The sequence below is a fragment of the Mugil cephalus genome, chromosome 19 (genome assembly GCF_022458985.1).
Source record: "Mugil cephalus isolate CIBA_MC_2020 chromosome 19, CIBA_Mcephalus_1.1, whole genome shotgun sequence".
NCBI classification, from domain to species: Eukaryota; Metazoa; Chordata; class Actinopteri; order Mugiliformes; family Mugilidae; genus Mugil; species Mugil cephalus.
Window position 1 is genome coordinate 11,303,162 of NC_061788.1, and position 23,585 is coordinate 11,326,746.

A 23,585-nucleotide genomic window follows, 5' to 3' on the forward strand; every position below is an offset into this window, starting at 1 on the left:
TAATCTGCAAATAAAATCCATTTGGAGTATAGCATTACTATGGGAGTAAATTACAAGAAAAAATGAATTATAATAAAATAATCCGATTTTAAATATTTAGAAAAACTGTCAAACATCATGTGTACATCCTGTTAAAAGTCTAAACAATCCTGTTTGATTTATCCTGTTTTTTGTTTGTTTTTGTTGAGATAAAATGTGTTCGCAATCTCTCTTAATATTTTTGAGTCATATCATAACGTCGGGATGAGGGAGGAAATGCCGCAGCGTAAAACAACCCCAGAAGGAGAAACTCAACGTAAGAATGGCTCCAATTGATAATAAACGCGCTTCTCCAACTAAAACATTAGACGGCCACAAAGGAGCAGCAGGTCTGAAGTGTCCACGGGGACGGCTACATGTTAGGAGAAAAAAAAAGAGAGAGAGAGAGAGAGAGAGAGAGAAAGGAAGAGGCTCAAAATCAAGGGCTGGATTTGGAAACAGCTGCACGGCATCAAAGCAGGGACCGGTAACGGGGGCCACGAAGGGTCCACTGTGGCAGGAGCCACCCTGCTGAGGGCAAATATGTGCAGTGACAAAGCTGGAGGGGGTGGAGGGGAACATCTCTCTGGAGAGGAGCCTGAGGGATGACGTGCTGCTGCTGCTGGTTGGAAGCAATCAGAGAGTTGCTTTGGACACACTGCATAGTTTAAACTGACTATCAAGGTGCAGGACAGATGTTAAAAGTCTGTGATGTTGAACGCAGACACATAAAACACACAAATCCTTTTTAAGTTCAGTTGTGAAAATGGCAAAACACGACCAAGAAAAATCTAAGCCTACTCCAAATAATAAAATAAAACAGTGACTTATTTTCTAAATCAGTGCTATTTACTACTTCTTCTCTGAACATGTAGAACTTGCTGGTTATAGTGGCAGCTGTGTGGTGACTGGATGTAACCCCGTGTTCTCTGATAAACTGAGGTATCAAATCATTTTATCTGGCATCTGCTATAAATACATTCACCTCCATCCCTGTAATATGAGCTCACCTTTGTGGGTGCATGGCTGCAGTGAAACGTCCAGGATTTTGGGCGAGAAGCTCTACCGTCTCAGGATTTAAGGTCAACTTAACAATTCACTATATGGCTGATCACGATCCAGATAAACCTGCTAAAACAGAAGAAAAACTTAAAAGCATTGACGATAGATGAAATGCTGCTCAGGTCAGGCTGTGTCAGATGCAGACATATTACAGCTAAATGCTAACTGACTTTATTGTTTTAGTTTAGTACTTTATTAGTGTTAACATCAGCTAGCGGGCACATGGCAGGGAACCAGATTGATGGGAACGTCTTTAGTTTTGCAGGTAATTTGCTCAAAACTCAAATTAAAAGTCGCAAGTGTGGGAAATATAACATGTGCTCTTATATATACAGCAAAGTGAGAAGTGTATCAGTGAAGAAAACAGCGTTGCAGATACTATTAAGAACTTTTATAACTCGACCACAAGAGAGGCTTGCGGAAAATTTATTTGAATTCGACAACTGTCAGTAAGACTATAGAAAATATAGATTTTCTGCTTAGAAAACACACACAAAAAAAACATATTTGGCCTACTCTGTTAGTATACATCTACACACACACGCAGACACACACACACTGAGAATACAACAAAAGACATCAAAGTGTTCAAACAGAAAAATCAGCTTAACAGTACACGATAAAGGTAGTCTGGATGTTTTTAATACATGGTTAACTGTACACATGAAGAAAAAAAAAACACCATAATTAGACATATTTTTTTTTGAAATTATATCCCTTTTCATTAAGAAATGATGTTAATACCAGAATCATTTACCATAATGATGCATCATTCGTATCATTTATATTAGATCACACAGGAAATAAAAAAATTAATTAAAAAGTTATTAGCATTGGACTGAGTCCAACGTCCCGCTGAGTCCACGGCGAGGGCTCAGCGGGACGTTGCTGAACTGGGAGGTACCAAATGAAGACAGTTTTTTGATCATAATACTTAAAACATAAAAATACTACATTAATTATTACACAGGTACGAATTACAGAGGCTTAGCAGTCTTGAATAGTTTGGGTACAGAACATACAAACACATACACACACACAAAAAAAAAAAAAATAATGAATTCTACCACTTCTTGTTTTTCTTCATAACAAGATGCAACATCAAATTTCAAATCACACATTCACAATCTTTGAACATTTTCAGTATGAAAACAGAACAGAAAAAAGAGGGACAATTTTCCTGCGACACTGATCACGGGAAAACAAAAAAAAATAATAATTTCTTAGATAAGTATATATATTTATATATATATGAAACATATATATTTTAAATTAACAGTCAAATATGAGCATATATACAGAGTTTTACAAGGTAGCAAAGGCAACAAAGCTATTTGCAACATCCCCCTAAATCCTATAATATCAGATCACTGTAATAAATTATCCATGACATTTCCATTTGAAAAGAAGAAAAAAAAATCATCTTAAAACTACAAGTTAAAAGTCTGTCAAAATATTAGAGAACCCATCTTTGTTTCAAAAGTGAAATAAGATATTGCACCTTTTTTTTTGTATTTAAACCAGAGTACAATAAAAATGACAATGAAAAACAGCATACAATGCACAACAGGAATTAAATTAGAAACTACTGCCGCTGGCTGACATTAATTCTCTTTACTTTTTTTTTTTTAAACCTTGTAACAAAAATACATTTCCTGTAACAAAACATCACAGTTTCATTTCACTGAATTATGTAAAAGGAAAACATTACTAATTTTTTTTAAGCACACTCTTTAAACATCTTACGACAAAACAAAAAAAAAAAAAAAAGAAGGTGGTATTCAAGACTGCTAAGCAGGTGATCATGGATTCATTGCGACATAACTAGAAAAAATAGATCATATTGCCTTTTGAAATGTTACAACTCTTGGGTTTGTTTTGGCGGTACAATCTGAGTCAAGACAGGAAAATGTAGAAAAGAAGGAAAAACAAAAAAAACAAAAACACAACAGCTCTCTCTCAAGTCCAAAAAGGGATCCCAGATACTGTCTATCCAAAATAACAGTGTACATAAGCATTTAGTAACAAATAAATGTTCCTGATTTTTAGAAATATTACTTTATCATATAAGTCATTCTACAGCTAGTGTTTCTCACTAAGAAAAAAAGTTTTCAAGGCGTTGTAAATCTAGAAACCCCCTCTGTTAAAAAAGGGTCGTTTTCATCCTCTCAGTGATTCAAGTCTTTAACCTGGGCGTCTTCTCTAATGATCCTGGAACAATAAAACACACAAAATAATCATCACAATCTGTTTGTTTGTTCAGACTCTGAAGGACAAATGTGAGGATATTTTACAGTTTTCTCATCGTCAATCCTCTTTTCAAAAGGAACAAACTTGACAAATTATCACACTAATAATCTCAGAATGAGCTTTTGATGTAGTAGTTCAGGATGTGGGCTCAGACAGAGATTAATTACAAGTGGCAGAAGATAGATGCACAACAGAAATGAAAGGAAACAGTACATTTTAATGCAGGGAACTTCGACGTTTTCAGGCCAAGGACCCCAAACTGATGGAGAGGTTAAGTAGGGACCCCCCCTCCCCCACCTAATATATATGTTCTATATTAAATTCCTATTTATAAATATTTGTGTTTTGAATATTAAGCTACCCCTTATCTTTTTACAAAAATATTTTGGATTCATGTTAATGTAAAGAAATTTAATTTTGTGGGAAATTAAAAAAAAAATATAAAAACAAGTCTAATCAACCAAAGACCCCCTGCAGTACCTCCGTGGACCCCCTAGGGGTCGCAGACCCCTGTTGAAGACCAATGTTTTAATGAAAAACCTAAGTGATTAATTCATCAGTTGATTAACCAAATAACACCTTCACATCTACTCCTGTTTATATCTGGCTCCACGTGTCAAGGAAAAACTTATTACAAGGAAAATGTATTTTTGTCCTATTTATATATTTATACACATTTTACCTACACATGGCTAAAATAAATGCTATGAATCTTGCCGTCCTCGGTTTTATGTTCACTTTATCGCCAATGAGCTAAATATCGAGAACACCTTGTTAATGCATTTTAATTTATTTAAAGGCTGAATTGCATTAAATTTGGAAGAAACCTAAAGCCGCTCACATGGAGAGAACCCGTCTGCTTGAGGCTCAGCCTGCATTACATGTAGCTAGGTGGATCAAATATTGCTTTATTCTGATCTGTGCATGAATTCATCCATTCCCTGTCCGGCCTCAAGCAGCTTTAGCAGCTGGGTTCTGCTCAAACATTTACTTTATTAAGAAACGGGACGTCAGACACGTGTGGTTGGGAGATGGATCTCACCTGAAGGCCCGGGGCTTGTGTCTGCTGAGCGCCCTGGTTGAAGAAGGCCATCGGCTGTCTGTAGAAGTCAACCCAGGCTGCGTTGTAGTCAGGATTAGAGGTCTGCTGAGATGTAGGACCAGCTGTCTGGCCTGAGACGGGTGGGAAAAAAAATAAGTAAATAAACAGGAATGAATCAGGAACCTGCAGCGATCTGTTTGTGTTTGTGTACTTGTAATAAAACCCATCCACAACTACTTACCCCAAGCTTTGTTATATTCGGGAGCAGCGCTCTGAGCTTGGTTTTGCTGACCTGTAAACAAACAGGAGACCTTAAATACACAGTTTATATTATTAGAAGACTCTGTTCTTTTTTTAGCTCGGTTTCTTCTTAATAAAGACCTTAAATGTCTCCATTGCCTCAATCAAACCAAGATCTAATCCAAGTCCACTGATGCAGCGATCTAAAATAACGCAAACCGAAGGATAAATATTCTTTTGTTCCTGAGTGACACTTGCCTAACTTTTTGTAATACTGCTCCCAGTCCATCTGGCCCGTCTGGGATCCATTGTGACCTGAAACCAGACACAAATAACAGCACAGAGTTGGCGAGTGCGGGTTTTTCGCTTTTCCGCTTTCCACCTTCTGCTCTCGTCCGCGATTCTGATCTCTAATGATTTCCATTGACAGCGAATGTAAAAATGCGTCCGTACAGGAAACACGTGGTTAGCCAAAGGGAATGCTTTCCGCAGCAGGCCGCAGACGACTTCACACACACACAGACAAAGACACACACACACGCTGCAGAAAACTCTGTGATAAAACTCGACTGTCAGTGATTTGTAGTTCTTCTTTTTTACTCACTGTGGTCCTGCTGGCCTTGAGGTTGCCATATTTGAAAGGTTGTACCCCATCCTCCAGTCATGAACGTCTGAGGCCCACTTCAAGTGAGACAATTCAAAGTCAGTCTAACAGATTCACTCTAAAGACAACCTCAGAAAAATATGAAATATGTGAGAAGTTGAACAGTACTGTTGAGGCGGAGTGGCTGGTCCTTGGTTGTAGGGATTCATGCCGAAGCTGCTGTTGCCCCCCATTCCTGGACCCTGGAGAAGAGAAAGGGGAAGAGGAGGCGAGTGAAAGACCACACTTGTGTTTAAAGGGAGCCAACAGGCGGGGTCAGAGGTCGGGGCCGAGCGCTGATGCACTCCATTAAGTCCATTTGATGGATTCTTCATGTTTAACCTCTGGTGACATCCTGCCGGCCACCAGAACCACAGCAGCCCCGCTCACCCCGGCAGCTCCCTGCGTTGACATGTGTGCTCATGAATATCAGGCCAGACAATAGCGTTTCTGGAAGGAGGGAGGGAAGGAGGGAGGGAGGGTAGACGACGAGGGCCGCAGCCAGACCACCTACCCCAATCCTCTCATCGATCAGCTGGCGGGCCTTTTCCAACTGCTGAGGGGTGCCTCGGATGGAGAAGATGCGTACGTTGGGGTCCGTGTTGGGCGGCGGGTTTCTCTGGAGCTCCACGTGGGCACGGGACTGCTCTTTGATGTTCTTTATGGTTTCTCCACCTGGGGAAGTAGACCCTCGTTAGTTCCCCGTGTCTTAATCTAGAGCGTGTTAACAGAACCCAGCTTATTGAGCGCCTCCAAAGCTGCAGAACTACATTACCCACAGTGCAACTAAACGGGTTAAAGGCAGGATAACGTCTAAATCTACCGACCGTCTGAACCTACACTGAAGTAAATCTTCAGCACGAGCACTTATGGCGTCAGTATAATTAAATTTCTCTAGGTTTTTCTCAGGTTTCCACGAATACTTTTCGTAGTTTTCCTCAACCAAGGACCCGAACAACAACGACCACGTACTGCAGACGTGAAGCCACGATGATTTTCTCACTAAAACCGAAGTCATTCAGAAGCCGCCTCATCCGTTAGAGCCCGACTTCTCTCCCGACTGAATTCACCTTGCGAAGAATCCGGCATGTGGCTCGCCACTTATCTACCATTCTCTCGTAACATCCATGCAAATCAGGAAACAAAAGAAGACATCTCCTGCACGCCACCCCCTCCTCGGCATCAGATGCCAGCTTCCCGACGTGTGGGGAGAGCAATTACACCAGCGGAGAGAAATGAAACATAGCCGCCAGGAGAAAAAGGGGCCAAAATTGAAGCGTATCCTCCTTCTGGGATATCGTTTGTCTCCCTTTTTTTTTTTTTTTCTTTAACTCTTTTCATTCTTGACTCTGTGTTGTCCTCTGCGATGAGAGGAGGGGTTGCTGAGGGTGCTTCCCGGGGGGACACCGGGGCTGTCCCAACATCAATTACACATTTGTTCACTTGTGGCTGACACTCCGATGACCCCGGCTGACCCCCGAATGAAAACGCTCATCAAAAACCGCTCCTCCTCCGGTCGCCTATTCCTTGCTGCCAACAGACTGCACATGGGCCATTAACCCATTGTCAACCAAATGAAACTTCTGCCTTAATGAAGCCATTATGAGCTCTTCTAGTCAGACAGCAGAGAGCAATGAAGACCCCGACTATTCATTTCATGGACTGGGCTGTAGTGAGGACAGATAATACCGGCCTTATTAATGAGACTGGTTTAGTGAGCTGGAGAAAAGGAGGGGAGACAAAAGTGCAACTGGTGACAGCATTCAGGGCGAAGCCAGGGGACTGGTTAGCTGCTGGTGGGGCAAGTGAGAGCCCCTTAAAGGCATCGAGGATAAATAGCAACACGAGAGTTTGGAGCGTTTCTGATGCAACGGCGGATTTTTTTTCTCAATTGTTTTTGACAAAATGATCCATCTGAGGAAACGTGGCACTTCATAGACCTAACAATTTAATAAGTCAAGAAAATCAGCTGATCAGAACAAAAATAATCACCGCTTTGTCGCTTTTTCTTCTTTTGTAATGTTGTATAAAAAGTTCATGCAATCACATAATTGCTGCTTATATCGCGATCACTCCAATAAAAATGTAATGTAACTTAACGCAAATGAGAAATGAATTGAGGGTTTTTACATCAGATAAAAACTTAATTTAAAATACATTTATATTTTTAATTTTCCCCCACAAATTCAAATTTCTTGAAAAACACATTAACGTAAATCCAACATATTTTACTAATCTTTACTTTTAAGACAGCACTTCACTCATTCAGTGGGTTAAAACTTTAAAGTTAAAACTTGAAGTGGTCAATTATTTTCTTTATCTGTCAAATATATATAGCATGTGTACTGGTTAGGTTTGTTTATTTCAGCCAAGTTTATGCCACACTGTGCTGCACATGTTTGAAATAAAATAAACTAAATATTTGAACCTGTATTATTTGAGTAGGTTAATATTTAATGCAAAATAATGATAATAATGTAGACTGATAAATAGCACTAGGCTGAGTTTAATATAGAACACATATAGTAGATATATGTAGGTAGTAGTAGTAGGTAATCTCTCATCAGTCTGGGGTCCTTGGCCTGAAAAGTAAAAATATCCCGGAAAGACACCAAGTTAAATCCCTCAGAGGACGTCACTTTTAACGTAATTTACTTAAAATCACATATGTTGGATTAAAAGTCACATTTTTCAGCCCCCAAGCTTTGACTTCATTCTCCAGTCCATTCATTGTCTGCATTACTTATCAGACAAATACTACGAGGATTAAACAAAACTACCGAGCCACGGAATTCATGAGCTTTCAACAAAGCAAAGTTCAAGATAAACTCCATCTGCTGATCCATCTGTGAGACGCGCAGCTTTAGTCAGCTCGGGTCAAAACTCACGAGCGTAGCTGCGGGACGCTTGTTAGCCTCTTGCACTAAATTCATAGCCGTAATAAAGTTTGAGCAGGTTGGTGGGTGGCTTGATTCATCAAACCCTGTGTGTATGCGGGTGCGTGTGTGTGTGTGTGGGGTCAAAACAGAGGGGCAATGGGCTGCATATGGCATCGTAAAGATATTAATCACCGCACCCTTTAAGGGATGGCTGACAGCACCCAGACCCACCGCCATCTCCACCATATTGGCCCACTTCATATGCTAATGCCCGGAGAGGGGGACGCAACGCCCAGGTTTATTTGTTTCCCTCGCCCCACTACATGCACAAAAGCCACTTGACATTTCTATTGCCATGTTTTTATCTTAGGTAAAGAGGCCCCCTTCAACCCGCCCACCACTGCACACACGCACACACACACACTGAGGCAACGTGCATGCCAGTATACTACACACACACACACACAGATCCTTCCAATGCAATGGTCAATGACTTTTAAATAGCTGGCAATAGAGTGGGCATGAATAGCCAATAAGCTAATTCCTCCTATTCATTCCCTCGCTGCACTCTATTGGGCTGAAAGACCCTCATTAGATGCCAGGCAGCCTTCCACATGATTGAGAGCTGTTATTATGCACCTTTAACAATTAATGTCACATTACACGCATTATCCCCGTCATTAAGCCCTTAGTGAAGCCAATGAATGCCACTTGTGCTGTATACATGAGCCCTGAGGGAAGAATGGGAGGGTGGTCACTCGCCCCCACCTCTTGTCATCAGTTTCACGCAGTGGAACAACACCACACGGCGTTCGCTTATTAAAATAGAAGCCGGCGACTTGGATACGCTCTTATTAAGCATATTTTTTTGTGGGAGACGGCGAGTTTTAGACCTCGCGGTTAAAAATCAGTTAAAACCAACAGAAGAGCAGCTCTGCAAGTCACTGACGTTGTCCACAGGTATTTAAATCAACTAAGTGGAAACGTGTTGCTTACCTTTGCCAATGACCAGGCCACACTTATCAGCAGGTACTGCATATGTCACCTCCTGCAGTCCTCCAGGGCCTCCCATGTTGCTGTCCCCCCGTCCACGACGTCCCATTACACCGCCGTAGCCATCCCGCTCCTACCGGGACGAAACCAGAGACAATGACACAAAGATGTGTGGGAACTTCCTTAGAGATTACGACTGAACTGCTAAACATTTAGAGCTGATTAAGTTCATATTTACATCATAAAATGAGTCAAGTAAAAAACACGATTCATAACTGACATATAAGTAAATGTTTCACTTATGTATATATTGACATATTGTTATGTATTATTCCTATATTTTTTTTTACATTTGCTTACTTCCTTATTGTCTTCTACTTATTCTGATTGCTCTTTGTAATACAGTTTGGGTTGGAGCTGCTGTAACGAAAAGTAATAAATAAAGTAATTCTGGAAGCACATACCTGAGCCGTCTGAACCAGTTCGTTGATGAGGTGGACCGCATGATGGCAGTGTTCGGGCTGGCCCATCACCTGAGCAACACGGTCAGGACTGACTCCATCATCTGAACCACAAAACACACGGCACACGAGAGGTCTTCAACAGATTCAGACCAGATTTATTCTGGCGATTTTATTCAAACATCAGTTTTGCTAAAGGTCAAATTTCTAGGAGTAAGAAGGAAAACTGTTGAAAACTTGGTATTTTTTGGTAAAACGTCCCAAGTTTATAAATGACGCCGTCGTCAAACTGAACTCATGAGCTGTGGTTGTTATATAAGAAGTTGTGAGGACTCTAGTTTTCTTTTATAATACAACTAATATATTAATATTAATCATCCTCCTCCTTGTAAAAAGCTTCTGCAAACACGTCACAACTCGTGAACTCTGACCTTAGTTTGTGTCTACATTAGAGGAGCCGTTCATACGGACTCATGACCATATTTGAAGGCAGCATCAGCTCTTCTTATTTATTTTAGAGTAAACTGAGCTATTTTTGGTCAGGTCTGGGTTGACCATGTGCACGTAAACAACACTCGCTATTATTCTGTACACTAAAGACTGGACTGTACTACAGAGACACAGGCCGACGTTACGTGCTCCTCACCTTGTTTGAACTGGATCCTGACACCAGCATCACTCTGAATCTTCTTGATCATCTCTCCATTCCTGCCGATGATGATGCCAACAGCAAATCTGGGCACAACCACCTAGAAAAAAAAAGAAAAATAACACAGGAAGGGTTAAAGTTTCTTCTCTTTGGAGAAATTCAACAAACGAGCATTTACTTAGACGTCTGACACCTACATCCAAACTGCTTCCTCCCATTTTGGATCCAAACTCTGCCCTTCCGACCCTGAAGTCTCCTTGGTCTTTGTCCCGGATGAGCTTCACCACAAGTTCACGGGCTTGCTACAAAAAAAATAAAAATAAAATAAATAAGTGACATAATCATACGTCACTTTGTTGCATGTGAAGAAAACCGAAGGCGTAAAATGTGTAAAACTCAGAGTAAACAGGAAAGACAGCAGCGCACACACTGAGCTCCGGCTCAGACCGACCTGCACTTTGTGGGGATCTCCAGAGATTCTCAGGGGCTTGTCTGCTCCAGTGGGCATGGGGTCATCCTGAATCATTATCATCTGCACTCCTGTTCTCTCCTGCAGGGGTACAATCATAGAGAAGCAGAAACAGCCACCAAACAGTTAGCTGGGGGTCCTAAACATTATTTACTCTGTAGGCTGGAAACAGTTCCACATCTCAAACACTTGTTTTATTTTCTATGAAATACTTTTCCATGAAATTCTAGTGAATTTAAACCCACACCCCCATCAGTGTCAGCCTTCAGTTCTTTAAAGCTGGTGTGTCGGATCTGTAGCTCAAGACTAAGGTTCCATGGAGGAGGTATGCACGTTAAAGGATTTATTTGAACATCTAAACATATCTACTTTATATGTTAAAAATATATGAAAAATGTCCACTCTGTAGGAAATCGGGGACAAAAGAGAAAGCTTTTGCAAACGTTTCCTGTCCTGTCTAGAGTCAGTTCATATCAGAATCTGGTAACATGGCATTCAGACTTCATTATGGGGCAAGTTTCCACCGATAAAGAGGAAAAAAAATTCCTCCGCATGCAACTGGATCATCCTACAACCAATCAGAAGCATTTTAACTAGAAGTGAGGGAAAAATTTTCAATATGGCAATATAATACAATACATTTACTTCCAATACAATATTGATTTTGAATGTCTTAATATCGATTTTAAAAGAAAAACAAAAAGTCATGTTTTGGATCTTGAACACCTCCTCCACCACTTTTTCTGTACAAGTGCAATTTACTGAAAATTGATCATGTTGGCTTTCATGCTAATTAGAGCAGTATTTATTATGAAGAAACCTTTAATGCATTTCTCTGGTCTGTGTGTCCCTGCAGAACAGCTGTATAAATGTTTGTTGTTGCAAACTAATGGAAACTATCTGATCAAGCAGTAGGTTAATAGAGCTTTATTTCTATTCATTATCAACTGTACCTTCTATGATGCATCAGCTAAATGTTCTATTTGTATCACGATTAGATTCTACACTTTCTTTTTCTGTCTCTACCCGACCGGCCTTAGGCTGATGAGTCCCTCCACATGAGCTGGGTTCTGCTCAAAGTTTCTTCCTGTAAAAAGGGACTCTTCCTGTCTTCGTGCTTGCTCCGGGGGTTTCCGGTAACAAATCGATTTTACACTTCTTTGAATTGTTTAATTGAATCAGCTAAAACACTTCTCTGTGATCCATTTGGCTGCTTTAAGTCAAAAAGGGACACCTCAATCTGCAACACTGATAAAAACCTGAATACTTTTAAACCAGAGAGTTGAGGCATTAGTTTAGTAAGTTTAGTTTATCTAGTCCAGGTGAATTGGGACAATAACTAACTGGAGCTGGTTCTGTAAAGGACCATCTTTTCCTTTTTAACCTCCCACAAGGAAATAAATCCTGTCCAAATCCTAATTTTACTCCAAGTATTTTCAGCTCCACACCTGCAGTTGTTTAATGGTCTCTCCTCCCTTGCCGATGACCAGGCCAACCTTGTTGGCGGGGATGAGGATCTGTTGGATGGAGCTGTTGCCGTCCATGTCACTGTGGAAGCCTGGACCGTACCGACACTGCTCCACAATCTCACTGAGCAGCCTCTTCGCCTGCCTGAGGACGGGGATGGAGGGAAAGAGCGAGGGAGACATCAGGCACCAACAATTACACAAAGGGGAGTCCCATTTTTTATTTTTTTTCTTCTTTGTCGGATGTGAGAGACGTGTTCAGGTGGCTCGGTGACTAATTTAGTAGCAGAAAAGAGTTCGTGCCCTGCGTGGCAACAATGGGGCACACTTTCCTAATGACGTGTGTGGTTTCAGTTCATCTGTCAAAGTGCTGAGACTCACTCAATGTTCTCTGGGCTCCCAGTCAGCGTGCATGGCCGGTCCAACATGCCTCCACTGTCTGCGACGACAAAACAAAAGATTTAAAGAAAACGCACATCATCACATATTCTTGTCGGTTTTATTTCGTGGAAAACAACAAACTGGCCTCAAAACTTTCCAACACATGGATGTCATCTAAGCTTAAAGCTTCAATTTGTGTCTTTGTAACTGGGGGACAACAAGTTTAGAGTAGATCAATACAAATAGTTGCTTTAACAGTATATTAAACAGGAAAGTGTACTGCAAAGGTACCAACCACATTAACAGGAAAAACACAAAAACGTCCATAAGTATTATTTTAGCGCAGGATTGTTCTAATATAACGTCTGTTACATGTCTGCAAACCAATAAATACACATCTGATGTCAAACACAAGTAAAACTAATTGATTAATTTCCAAATAAACTTCTGAGAATGTTAACATCCAAGATGATACGTCAAGATCTTTAAGTGAAACATCCATAAACATGTTCAAGACGTTAATTATACACATGACATATGGTGAGGCCTGAAAAGCCATTTAAAAAAAAAAATGTTAAAGCGACAATGTCTCATTTTAAAAAGCTAATACTTTCTCCTCATTAATCTGTCTTTTCTCTCGGGTCGTATTCACCTGCTGCCACACCTGCTACTTGGCATTTACAACACTCAGTCAAAGCTGCACCTTCAAATTCTTCCACGCCCAAACCCATTCTCTCCATTGTTCGTCAAAGCTCTAACAACCTAAATTCAAGTACGTACATGCAGTTATTAAACGGTAATGTACTTTTTTTTTGTAGTTTCTCATTTCACTTAAACCACCACGTGGAAAGGCACATCCCGTGGTTGTGGAAAAGACGTTAGTGTGTTTGAGGAGGGTCAAATCATTGGTATGCACCAAGCAGAGAAAACATCTAACGAGACTGAAGCAGAAACTACTAAAATTGGGGGAAGAACTGTTCAAAGCATCATTAAAAACTGCAAGGATAGTGCAGAACCATCGTCTTAGAGGAAGAAATGTTCATCGTTGAACATTTGGTGAAATCAAAGGACTCAGGGCTGTGTTTAATGGTAAAAGTACGAGCATTTCCACACGTGCAATGTGAATGGAACTCAAGGAATTGAGCTGTGAAGCCTTAAAAAAAGCACTAATTAGTGAGGTTAACTGGAAAATAGGCTTCAATTTGCTAGGGAGCATAAAGACTGGACTCTGGAGCAATGTAAGAAGGTCATGTGGTCTGATGAGTCCAGATTGATCTGACCAGGTTATTCTATCAATGCAGTTTTTCTTTCCATCCTTCCAAGATGATAATGTCAGGATTCATTGGGCTCAAATTGTGAAAGAGTGGTTCAGGGAGTATGAGACGTCATTTTCACACATGGATTGATTGGCCACCACAGAGTCCAGACCTGAACCCCATTGAGAATCTTTGAGATGTGCCGGAGAAGACTTTGTGCAGTGGTCAGACTGTAACATCATCAATACAAGAACGTGGTGGAAAATGAATGCGGTGGATGGAAATAAATCTTGTGACACTGCAGAAGCTTCTTATGGAAACAATGCTACTGTGAATGCTGCTGTAATCAAAGCTAAAGGAGGTCCACTAGAATAGTGTTTTTATGGTCAGGCAGTGTATAAGTTAGACATTTCAAGAGCTTTGCAACATTGAATATGTGTTATTAGTTTTAGTAAGCAAAATTATGCAAGAAATGTCTAAAATGTTGTAATTAAAAGCCTCATTGTTGTGCTTTCATGATCTCAGGTAACAGACAGTTGTTTGTTTGAACTTACCAGAGGCGATCTGGATCTTACAACCGGATTCCAGCTGAATTCTTGAGATCTGCTCTCCTCCTTTTCCAATGACTACGAGGAGGAGGGGGGAGGAGAGAAAACGCCTGCTTTGAGCCTTTTTAAATTCAAACCAACACCCCAAGCATTGACCCAGAAACTGAGTAGAACGTCAATACTGATGATTGCGTATCAAACATTAAATAGAGATTACAATAAACCCGAGGGCTACTTACTGAATCCCACCATCTTATCAGGCACTTTGTAGTCTTCTGTTGCAAGAGCCCTGTGAGAAATTAGGACATGATCAATAGCTCATTCTCCCGTATGCATGAAAAATAAAGTCATCATCAAGTCGGCAACAAATGATCACACTGGGTATTGATGAGGCCGTTAAATAAGCTGGTCCATTAAAAGTAAAAAATTGTTCAAATCACAACTCTATGCTTTTATAGGGACATTTGTGAGTTTTTATTAAACTAAATATCTTTGGGTTGAAGCAAAGGTATTAGTTATTTAATTTAATGTATCCGTAATTCAAAGAAACAGTAAAAGTTTTGTAGTGACAAAGAAAAAGTCAAATTAAAACTTAAGTATCTGATGCAAATTTTGGTCCCAACGGTGAACTCTCTTTATGAAAAAATTAAAAACTGACCTCAAACCATTTAACTTGGGCTACGTTTAAAAATCATAAATGTAGCTAAAGGGCAATAATATGAACAGAGGCAGGAAACCGAGTATGTTCTGCTCACCTTTGATGTACCATTGCACCGAGGTGGTTCCCTACTGAGGAAAAAAAAAAAAGAAAGGAAGGGAAAGGCAATTAACACGTGAGAGATCATGGATAAAAATACATAATATTTTAAATATCTGCTAAAGTGATATCCAGCGAAGCGGCAAAACGAGAAAGAATGAGTCAGTGCTGGGAGCAGATGGATATGTCCCTGCCAATCCCTCATGTTTGTGGCTGACCCACAGCGGGGGGCTTTCACCAGCATGGAAATCAGGCCTGCGAGTGTATGAGTGAGTGTTTCAATCACAGTCGCCCGGAAAGCTGCCGGGTCAGTGGCTGCTGGTTCTGAATTGAATTTTGACAGGTAGCGCCGAGCAAGGGTCCTGCAGGGTCACTGGAGGATGTGCTGCCACGGACGTCAACACCTGAGCTAGATATCTCGCCGGTTCAATCAATTTTATGGTTGTTTGGACTTTCGCTTCTTCTGGAAAAGACCTGGGGTTAACGCTTGAGAATGGAACAGCTATGAATATATATTAAAAAAAAGACAAAAAAGGAAAAGGAGGCGTACTGAATTCATACGAGGACATGAATGGACGATGAATGCGTCTTTGTTTGATAATTAAACCGCAGCGCTACAAGGATACTACTTCTCCTGGTTCCTTTTTACTGTGGGACAACCTTGACTCAGAAAAGCTGAGGACACATCGTCAGGCAGTCACACGTTTGTACCAAACAAACTTAAACTAGAATTGCATACAATTTTCCTATCCATGCATCCGGGGCTGAACTATCATACAAACAACTCTGACAAGATAAGAGGAAGACGGGATAAATGACTGGTGTTTCCACTTCACGGACATGGAAATGGATCAAATCTTTGTTTCGTGCGCATGGTAAAGCAAACCAGGACGGATTTTTTTTTTTTTTTATTTTCTCCCTTTTTCACTACACTGTGGTGTCAGATACTTAAGCTTCACACAAGCACGAAAATACAAAACCATGGCTCTCACTTCACAGATTACAGTGTCTCCTCCTACATTGCTGAAATGTGCGACTTCTACACAGAATCATAAACAAGAAAAACGAACCCACTCAGAAAAAGATGCCCGAGTGGCGGCTGAAGGGAATAAAACTGAGTCGCTGTCACCACTGAGAAAAAGCTTCAAAATTATATTTTAATTTAAACACGTAAGGCCAACGAATGCAAGCATTTTACACTGGCCTAGTTGCAGACCTCCAGGTCATTGGCTACACGTGCGGTTTCTCATAATACGCCTGATGCTGCGTTTGCTGGATGTTTCCCTGGAAACAAAACAACCAATGATCCAAATCACTGGAGCCAAAGTTGAGAATAAAGACGTGTTTATCCTGCAACAGAGCCAGACGAATGGCAACATGAAAACAACCAACGACAGCTAAAGCAAATTGATTTAATCTTTTCTAATGTAATTTTCTGTCCTTGGCATTTTCCCCTTTAACGGACGGTCTGTAGCGAAAAAGAAGATGGGAAAGAATCACAGCAAGAGGCCATGTCATGCTCCTACAAACACTGGCTTTGTCGCTTTAAAGTGATGTTCAGTCCCTCTGATTCGATAACAAAGCTACTTATTTTCAGACTCAACTCCATTTGTGCTTCTTCTTTGGTAATTTCAGAAAATGTAACTTTTTATAGCTTATATATTTCTATATTCATGCAGGATGTGAACCTTGAGGGAGGATGTGGATTTTAAAATATCAGTTTTAGTATGACATAATGTAGTGACGTGTGTGTGTGCGTGTTTGTGTGTATAAGGCTGACCTCCATTGTCTAGTGAGCGTTTCTGGCCTCCAAAGCCGTAGAGGGAGGGGTCTATGACTGGAGACGAACTGTTCATGTTGGGCATCTGGTCTCCTCCCATCTTGGCTGCCATCTGGAGACACAACACAGCAGGACAGATGGAAAGAAAGCAGAAAATAGATAAGTGTTGATATACGTTGAAAACACGTTTCCCTTCCCAGACTTAATCTCGGACAAGTCTTCGTGATAAGCGTTGACACTTTCTCGTTTCTTGTTGCTTGCATAAAAGCACCCAGTTTGCCGAGAAGTTCGGCCTCGACAAAGCAATCTGTTGTGCGGGGTGTTATCTTTTTGACAGCAGATGAAGATTGCACTTTGTACAACGTTACCGCAGCTGCTACAGTCCTTGTTGAGACTACAGATAGTGAAGCATCCCTTGAAACATCTGTCATGTGCCGACTCTCGCTGGATAACTTTTTTTATGCTTTCACTGACAAATGATACAGATCACAGTACATGGAAATATCTCAACTGACTAGGCTCGTCAGAAAGGGGAGTTGCCTGAAAGTTACGACAGGTGCGACAGCTACCTAAAACAATGACACAAGAACCACTTTCCAGTTCCTCAAAGTGTGGGCTGTCAATCCTGTTTGTCGAAGCAGTATGCGGGTATGTAGAAAGGTACACACAAGGGAAACGATAAGGGAAGACTAAATCACAAGTTTATCACCACAATTTCAAAAGTAAAATCAAAATAGAATCAAATAAATCAGATTTTAAACTTTGTCAGTTTGTTTACATTCACGTGAAAAAACCTAATTACTGCCTTAATCCGACTTTAACTAGACAATTTGCGCACCAACTAAAATTGGAGTTCTCCTTTCCTGACTAAGACACCCAGATAACGCAATTAGAAAACAAATTTCCCCAGCATGTATACGCCTTAATCAGACTTTAACAAGACAATGTGTGTGCGCATGCTCCACAGCCTGGCATATGACCCCGGAACAAAAACACCCAAGAAAGCCGGCCATAGAAGAAGAAGGTAGAAGAAGCACCTGAGGGATAGCATTTATCCATCTTCTTGTTGTTTGAAATGCTAGTCTGCCGCATGAGACTCTGGTTGTTTATTACATGACGTAATAGGTCGACCGAAAAGGGGGTCGTATTAACACACTGAAAAGACACATGTCGCCACCTGGTGTGAAGGAGGAAGACATGTTCCCATCAGTAATTCGATCTTCTCTGCAACAAGGACCGCATTCAGAAAGTTGAATTTTGAGCATAGCTCGATTAAACTGTGCACGTAAACACAGTGACTATTTAAGTGTGATGCTTTGGGATCACTTTCAATGCCTCTGAGTAACAGCAACTTCACTGTTTCTCAAAAATGTATTTCTGGTCTACAGCGCAGGGAATACAATCTAGAGACCACTTAAAATCCACCACTAGCTAGTGTTGCAAGCCAACCACACTTCCAACAGCAAAAAATTGCGTCTTTTAATATGAGCGCAGAGGATGTTATGGAGGAAAATACTTTTTAAAGAGTAATAGCTGACTCAGACTCAACCACACCTGAACATATGCAGCGAAGAGTGGTTGAGGCTGCAGCTGCGTTAGCCTTGGCAATAGGATACAGCCACTGGGAACCATCCAGAAATTGTAACTGGTTGTTTCTTTGCTAAAATCACTCTCTGATGTCGACAGAAACCAAATCATTATGCTGCCACAAATTCAGCATGGGCTGTTTTTGTTGGATGCCAACACCAAAGTGGAAAGACCCCCCCTGTGCGTGTGTGCTTTATATCGCACAAAAGTCTTAGTCCTCACTTGAACAGTAGAGGCTGAACACCATCAACGATATTCCAGGGTATAACTGAAAAAAGACAACTTGGACCATAAAGAAGAAAAGGGCAGATAACCGAGTAATGATCAAGTAATGTTATTTTTGTCACATATCTACAGTCAAGAAGCCAAGTTTTGGTCACTGACGATCTTTGACTGTACTCTATGTACTTCACACAACCACAGTCATGCCACATCGACACTAACGACTTCAGCAAATGCTTGTTTTTGATTATTCAAGTCACAAAGTGTCTCTGTTTGTCTGGCTTCCTCCAACATACATTTTCCTACACTAGTTTCTGCCTGTGAAGGAAAACCGTTCAATAACATCCATGTAAGTACAAGAACAGTGCAATTTTTTTGTGTTTCAGCTCATAAAACAAAACGTATAGCTTCTTTGAAATCACCCCTTTGCCAATCTAAAGTCAATGCTCACGTTCTGCAGTGACGGACATTTAAATCTTCAGTTACACTGCATGAGCACATCAACAGCTTTTCCCATTCCCCATTAATCTGCCATCTCTCCTTCCATACAAAAGTATAGCATTTCAGAAAATTACACTAAATTGACATCTGTGCCTGAGTGGAATTTTTTTTTCACAATATGAAAATATAGTGATGGAAATTAGAGTCTCCCATCACCTTCAGGGATGATTATCTACTTCAGAGTGGAAGCGAGAGGGGGGCGATGGAAATAAGGAGGCATAAAAGGAAGCAGGTGTGGGGCTGCCGTTTCCATAACATTGCTGCAGACGTGTGCAAGTCAAGCAACGTGAAAAGCCTCATAAATTATGTGAGCACTTAAAAATTGGTGGAACTTCATGTGAATTCAACGTTTCTCCGAGTTTTGATTGACTACAGCTACCTGACAAGCATCTCCCTGAATACCTGGCAGCTTTATCAACCACGTTCCTTGTGAAATGTTTGCAGGCCGTCAGGGTTTTTGAGTATGTTTGACGTGTCAAATTTAGTTCAGATAATCTGGTTCTGTGACTTTCAGTCAGTCAAGTCAAAGTGGCTTCTTTTGCTCTGGCTGTTTTGCATGTTTTGCCTCAGTGGATACGAGAGTACAACTACCACATTAGTGTAGTCGTATATATATTTTTTCTACTACACCCAAGACCTGAACATGTCCACATCAATCTACTCAGTGGATAATAAGTTAAAATGCCAACTATGTGGTTTTATACGTAGTGGAAAACAAAACTAATGACTAAGTATTGCTATTAAACAAGTGAACATGAGATGCAGAGTTGTTGTGCTGTATATCCACTTTACTTATTCACCTTATTTTTATGCACACTTGCTCTGATCCTGTGTTTACTTATTAATTTCATCCTGTTCTCTAGTGCTGCTGTTGTGAAAGTTAAAAAAAACATCAAAATTAGATGAGATATATCTATAGTTGCATCTAAATGTTTTGAAAGAAACCTGTGCACAATTTTAAACATTTACAATTGAGTTAAACGTGCAGAGGCGTAAACTGACCTACATAAGGGGAGGTTTTTATAATTTTAGCTTGTTGGTATAATGCCTTAGGGTTGTTTAGAGTCACTTAAATTTAAATGTCCTAATAAAGTGGTCAGGGAGAGTTTACAGTCCGAGGCTGATGGACACCGTGGCAAACTGTCAGGCACAAACTGTCCATCCAACAGCAGAACGCCCCCTGTGTCCACTAGGTAAACATCACTGTGGACTGGCCTCCAAGGTAGTTTCACTGGTTTAATGCAACCTTTGCTGAGCAAATATTTATACAGTATATGTAAAAGAAAATAACTACAGTCAGAATTGATATTTTAAACTTAAAAAGAACCTGCAAAGGCCCAAGAACTACTAAGCCACTCTACACTTTATGATTTTAATTTCCATCCAATGCATTTCATGTTTCATTACATGAAATAGTGCGTTGTGTTTTATTGGACAGTGAGGGTCAATTATAATGGTATTTATAATGTATTTAGTGACAGCGAGACACTGACATGAGGGAGACGTATGTCCAGGCGAAGTAGACTAGCAATTTCAGGATGTGCAAGGTTTAAGATTTAATTGTCACTTCACACATTCATCATCTTATTGTGGGGCAGGGAGAAGCAGGTAACCACTGTAGCTGCATCGATGGGAACTAACACGCATCAGAGTTGTAAAGCAGCATTCGAACATGGCTCCCACTTCCCACATCTCAGGCTAATGCCACAACGATGTCACATGATACATCGAAGGGAAGACTTCTCTTTTCTATAGAGTGTGTGTGTTGGCACTCGCGTGTTAAACACAATTTTAATGTTAGCCATAAACAAAATGTTTAACCATAAACCACTTTTTTCACACAAGGGCTAATTTGTGAATAAACAACTAGCTGTCACACGCAACAAAATCTGTAGCTGTCTAATCTTGTGGCAGCGGTCTATTATATTGAATGCTGGTTCTTCAGAACAAGACATGAGCGCACACAGAAAATATCGGGAGGACTGGATAAACCAGGGGGCCCTAAAGGCATTTGTCATGTGTGCTCTGCCTGCGATTACTTTACACGTGACTATCTATAGTCGCACATTTGCATTTAACATGCATTTTGCATAACACAGCCTGTGCATGTTTTTTAACATAACGAATTAAAGGGGTCAACGCAACGCAAGCATGTGCAGGGTTATAATTTGCACAGGTGCTGAGGACTGGGGGCTAAAGCAGCTATATGACTAAAGTCCAATTTAGATTCTATTAAGTGTAGTCAGTACACTTATCCTCTACAGCAAACAGAGCGCTCCACTTGTGACCAACTTAGTAAGCGCCTACATATGGTGACATGGGCTCTGGTGACCATCTCTACCATGTGACACCAGAGGATATCAAAGAGGAGGAGCAGGGAGATACAGATTGTGCTTTAAATGTTATTTTTTTTTTTCACCCCCAGGTATTTTTCTGGCAGCTGTGGAAAAATCCAAGTGTGCTCGACACGAATGGAGGGGGGCTTATTTCAACAGATGACGTTACACTACATGGCCTAACTCCAAGGCTGGACCTCACACATGCTAGTTAGCTAGCTAGTTAGCACCAGCTCTACTACTACTTACTTTTATTGCAACGTGCAACATGTGTTTTTACATATAAGTTTATGACGGGGTTAAAGAAGGGGGATTTAAACGTCGACATAGCATGCTGCTACCCACTTAGCTCTCACAGTGTGTATTTAATTGGGGCGACAGACAGTTATACTGAAGCTAACTTGGGACTTTAACTAGCACGCTGGCTGCTCGTTCTCCTCGTCTTAACTAAAATATTAGTGACGATGTGGGTCAAGATTCAGGGCCAACAACTCGTGTTGGTAAGTTAGCAAGCTAAGCTAACAGCAACTTCTCTGAGTTGACAACAGGTTGCACTGATATCGAGTTAACTTGGTAAAGTAGCACAAACTTTAAGGACATCATAGGGGGCCTCGGTGTTTTGCGTTATATGGGACTTTTCCGGTCGTCTGGACAGTTTTGACAGAGACTTAACGCGTCTTCTGTCCAACGTAAACTCTAATCTGCCCGCTCGGCTAGTTCGTGTTAGCTTTGCTAGCTTGCTGGGTGCCATGAGTGGTGTTTATAGTGAGGGGACCGACCAAAGCCCCCCTCTCCCCGGCCCCGGCCTGCTCCGCTCCGCGTGCAGACACACTGCGGTTCGTGGTCCGAGAGCGTCTCGCGTGTTACCTGTCGGACCCGGCGTATCGTGTCTGCGAAGTCATCTTTCGTTCCGGGCTGAGCCACCGAGGCCTGTCCCTGAACCAGCTCCGCCATCATCATCGTCCGCCTCGGCAGCTGAGAGCCACACACTTAAAAAAAAAAAAAAAAAAAAAAAAAAAAAAAAAAGGGCTGCACACGTGCCAAGCCAAAGCTCCGCGAGCCACATGATCTCGCGAGTTGATGGAGAGTTTACATACATCGTCTCGCCTAAGAAATAGCATAATTTCTTAAGTCATTTATTTTTTTGACCTACTGTTAAGATATCAATAAAAATACCAATGGACTTGCTAAAAAATTGTGCGTTTTTCTTGTTTGCTGAAAACGTTCAAATATGACTGGGAAAATTATGCTATTAGAATAGAACGAGGAGGAGATGCTCTTCAATTTTGTTGTACAGTATGCTGAGATTTACACTGACAGTGAATTCTATTCTATTCTATTAGGCTAACCACATGTCAAACATGACACAAAGATATAAATAAATTACAATTCTTTATTCCTATATCCTTTCTCTTTTTATTTTGAACACGAATAAGTAATTAAACATAGAACAAAAGTAAAGATAAACAACAACAACCAAAGAGACAAATAAGTTTGTCCTTTCCATGTTCAAAAAGGAGTTAAAGGAAACTTATCTAATCCCACCCCTTCTTGTAGGAGTAAACAATGATTAACCCACTTCCAAATCATCCAAAACATTAATAACATCAATAATCACAACATAAGCCAAATAAACCCAATACTGTAATAAAACAGTCACCAAGAGAAGATTAAATATAAAATAAAGGAATAAAAGAAACTATGTCAACTTTGTAATCTTTAATCAGTCTAATCCCTGTACCTTTTAAAAATCATGTTTTTATACCTTTTCTTACACTGCTCTATGTTTGGACATTTCTGTTCATCAGTCAGACAGTTCCAAAGTTTTACACCATAAACAGATACACAAAAGCTTTTCCTTGTTGTTCTCACTTTTACATTCTTAAAATAAAACATTTCAATTTACTTTTCTTCTTCTTTCTTTTTTTTTCTTTTTTTTAAGTCTAATTTATGTTGTACAGATGGATCAAGATTTATTTTGTTACACTTTTATTTTCTTCCTTTTTTATGCTCATTGGAGGAAACAACTGGACCAAAAAACACAC

The 23,585-nt window shown here is 40.5% G+C and overlaps 1 protein-coding gene across 2 annotated transcripts; it reads right to left on the reverse strand.

The window, feature by feature from the left end:
* Positions 1–1,490: 1,490 nt before the first annotated feature.
* Positions 1,491–22,534, reverse strand: fubp3 (far upstream element (FUSE) binding protein 3). Of its 2 annotated transcripts, none has more exons than XM_047570155.1 (19): positions 22,408–22,534; positions 16,895–17,006; positions 15,113–15,143; positions 14,597–14,646; positions 14,364–14,435; positions 12,554–12,611; positions 12,155–12,317; positions 10,689–10,787; positions 10,435–10,539; positions 10,235–10,337; positions 9,592–9,692; positions 9,131–9,260; positions 5,770–5,930; positions 5,385–5,458; positions 5,217–5,293; positions 4,871–4,927; positions 4,614–4,664; positions 4,373–4,503; positions 1,491–3,291 (listed from the first exon to the last, which is right to left on the reverse strand). In XM_047570155.1, the coding sequence occupies exons 1-19, from the start codon at positions 22,498–22,500 to the stop codon at positions 3,283–3,285; spliced, it is 1,677 nt and encodes a 558-aa protein (XP_047426111.1). In that variant the 5' UTR covers positions 22,501–22,534; the 3' UTR covers positions 1,491–3,282. The 2 variants fall into 2 exon arrangements, with proteins under 2 accessions (XP_047426111.1, XP_047426109.1); XM_047570153.1 differs by having other exon boundaries at positions 15,113–15,146.
* Between the last annotated feature and the right edge of the window lie 1,051 nt (positions 22,535–23,585).

What these genes read in the sequence shown, in the direction of transcription:
- fubp3 (XM_047570153.1), bottom strand. Translation starts at nt 22,500, where the DNA reads ATGATGATGGCGGAGCTGGTTCAGGGACAGGCCTCGGTGGCTCAGCCC. An exon ending in GCAGTATTACAAAAAGTTAG is followed by an intron (nt 4,665 to 4,870) that starts GCAAGTGTCACT and finishes GTTTGTTTACAG; the next exon opens with GTCAGCAAAACCAAGCTCAG. An exon ending in CGAATATAACAAAGCTTGGG is followed by an intron (nt 4,504 to 4,613) that starts GTAAGTAGTTGT and finishes CACCCGTCTCAG; the next exon opens with GCCAGACAGCTGGTCCTACA.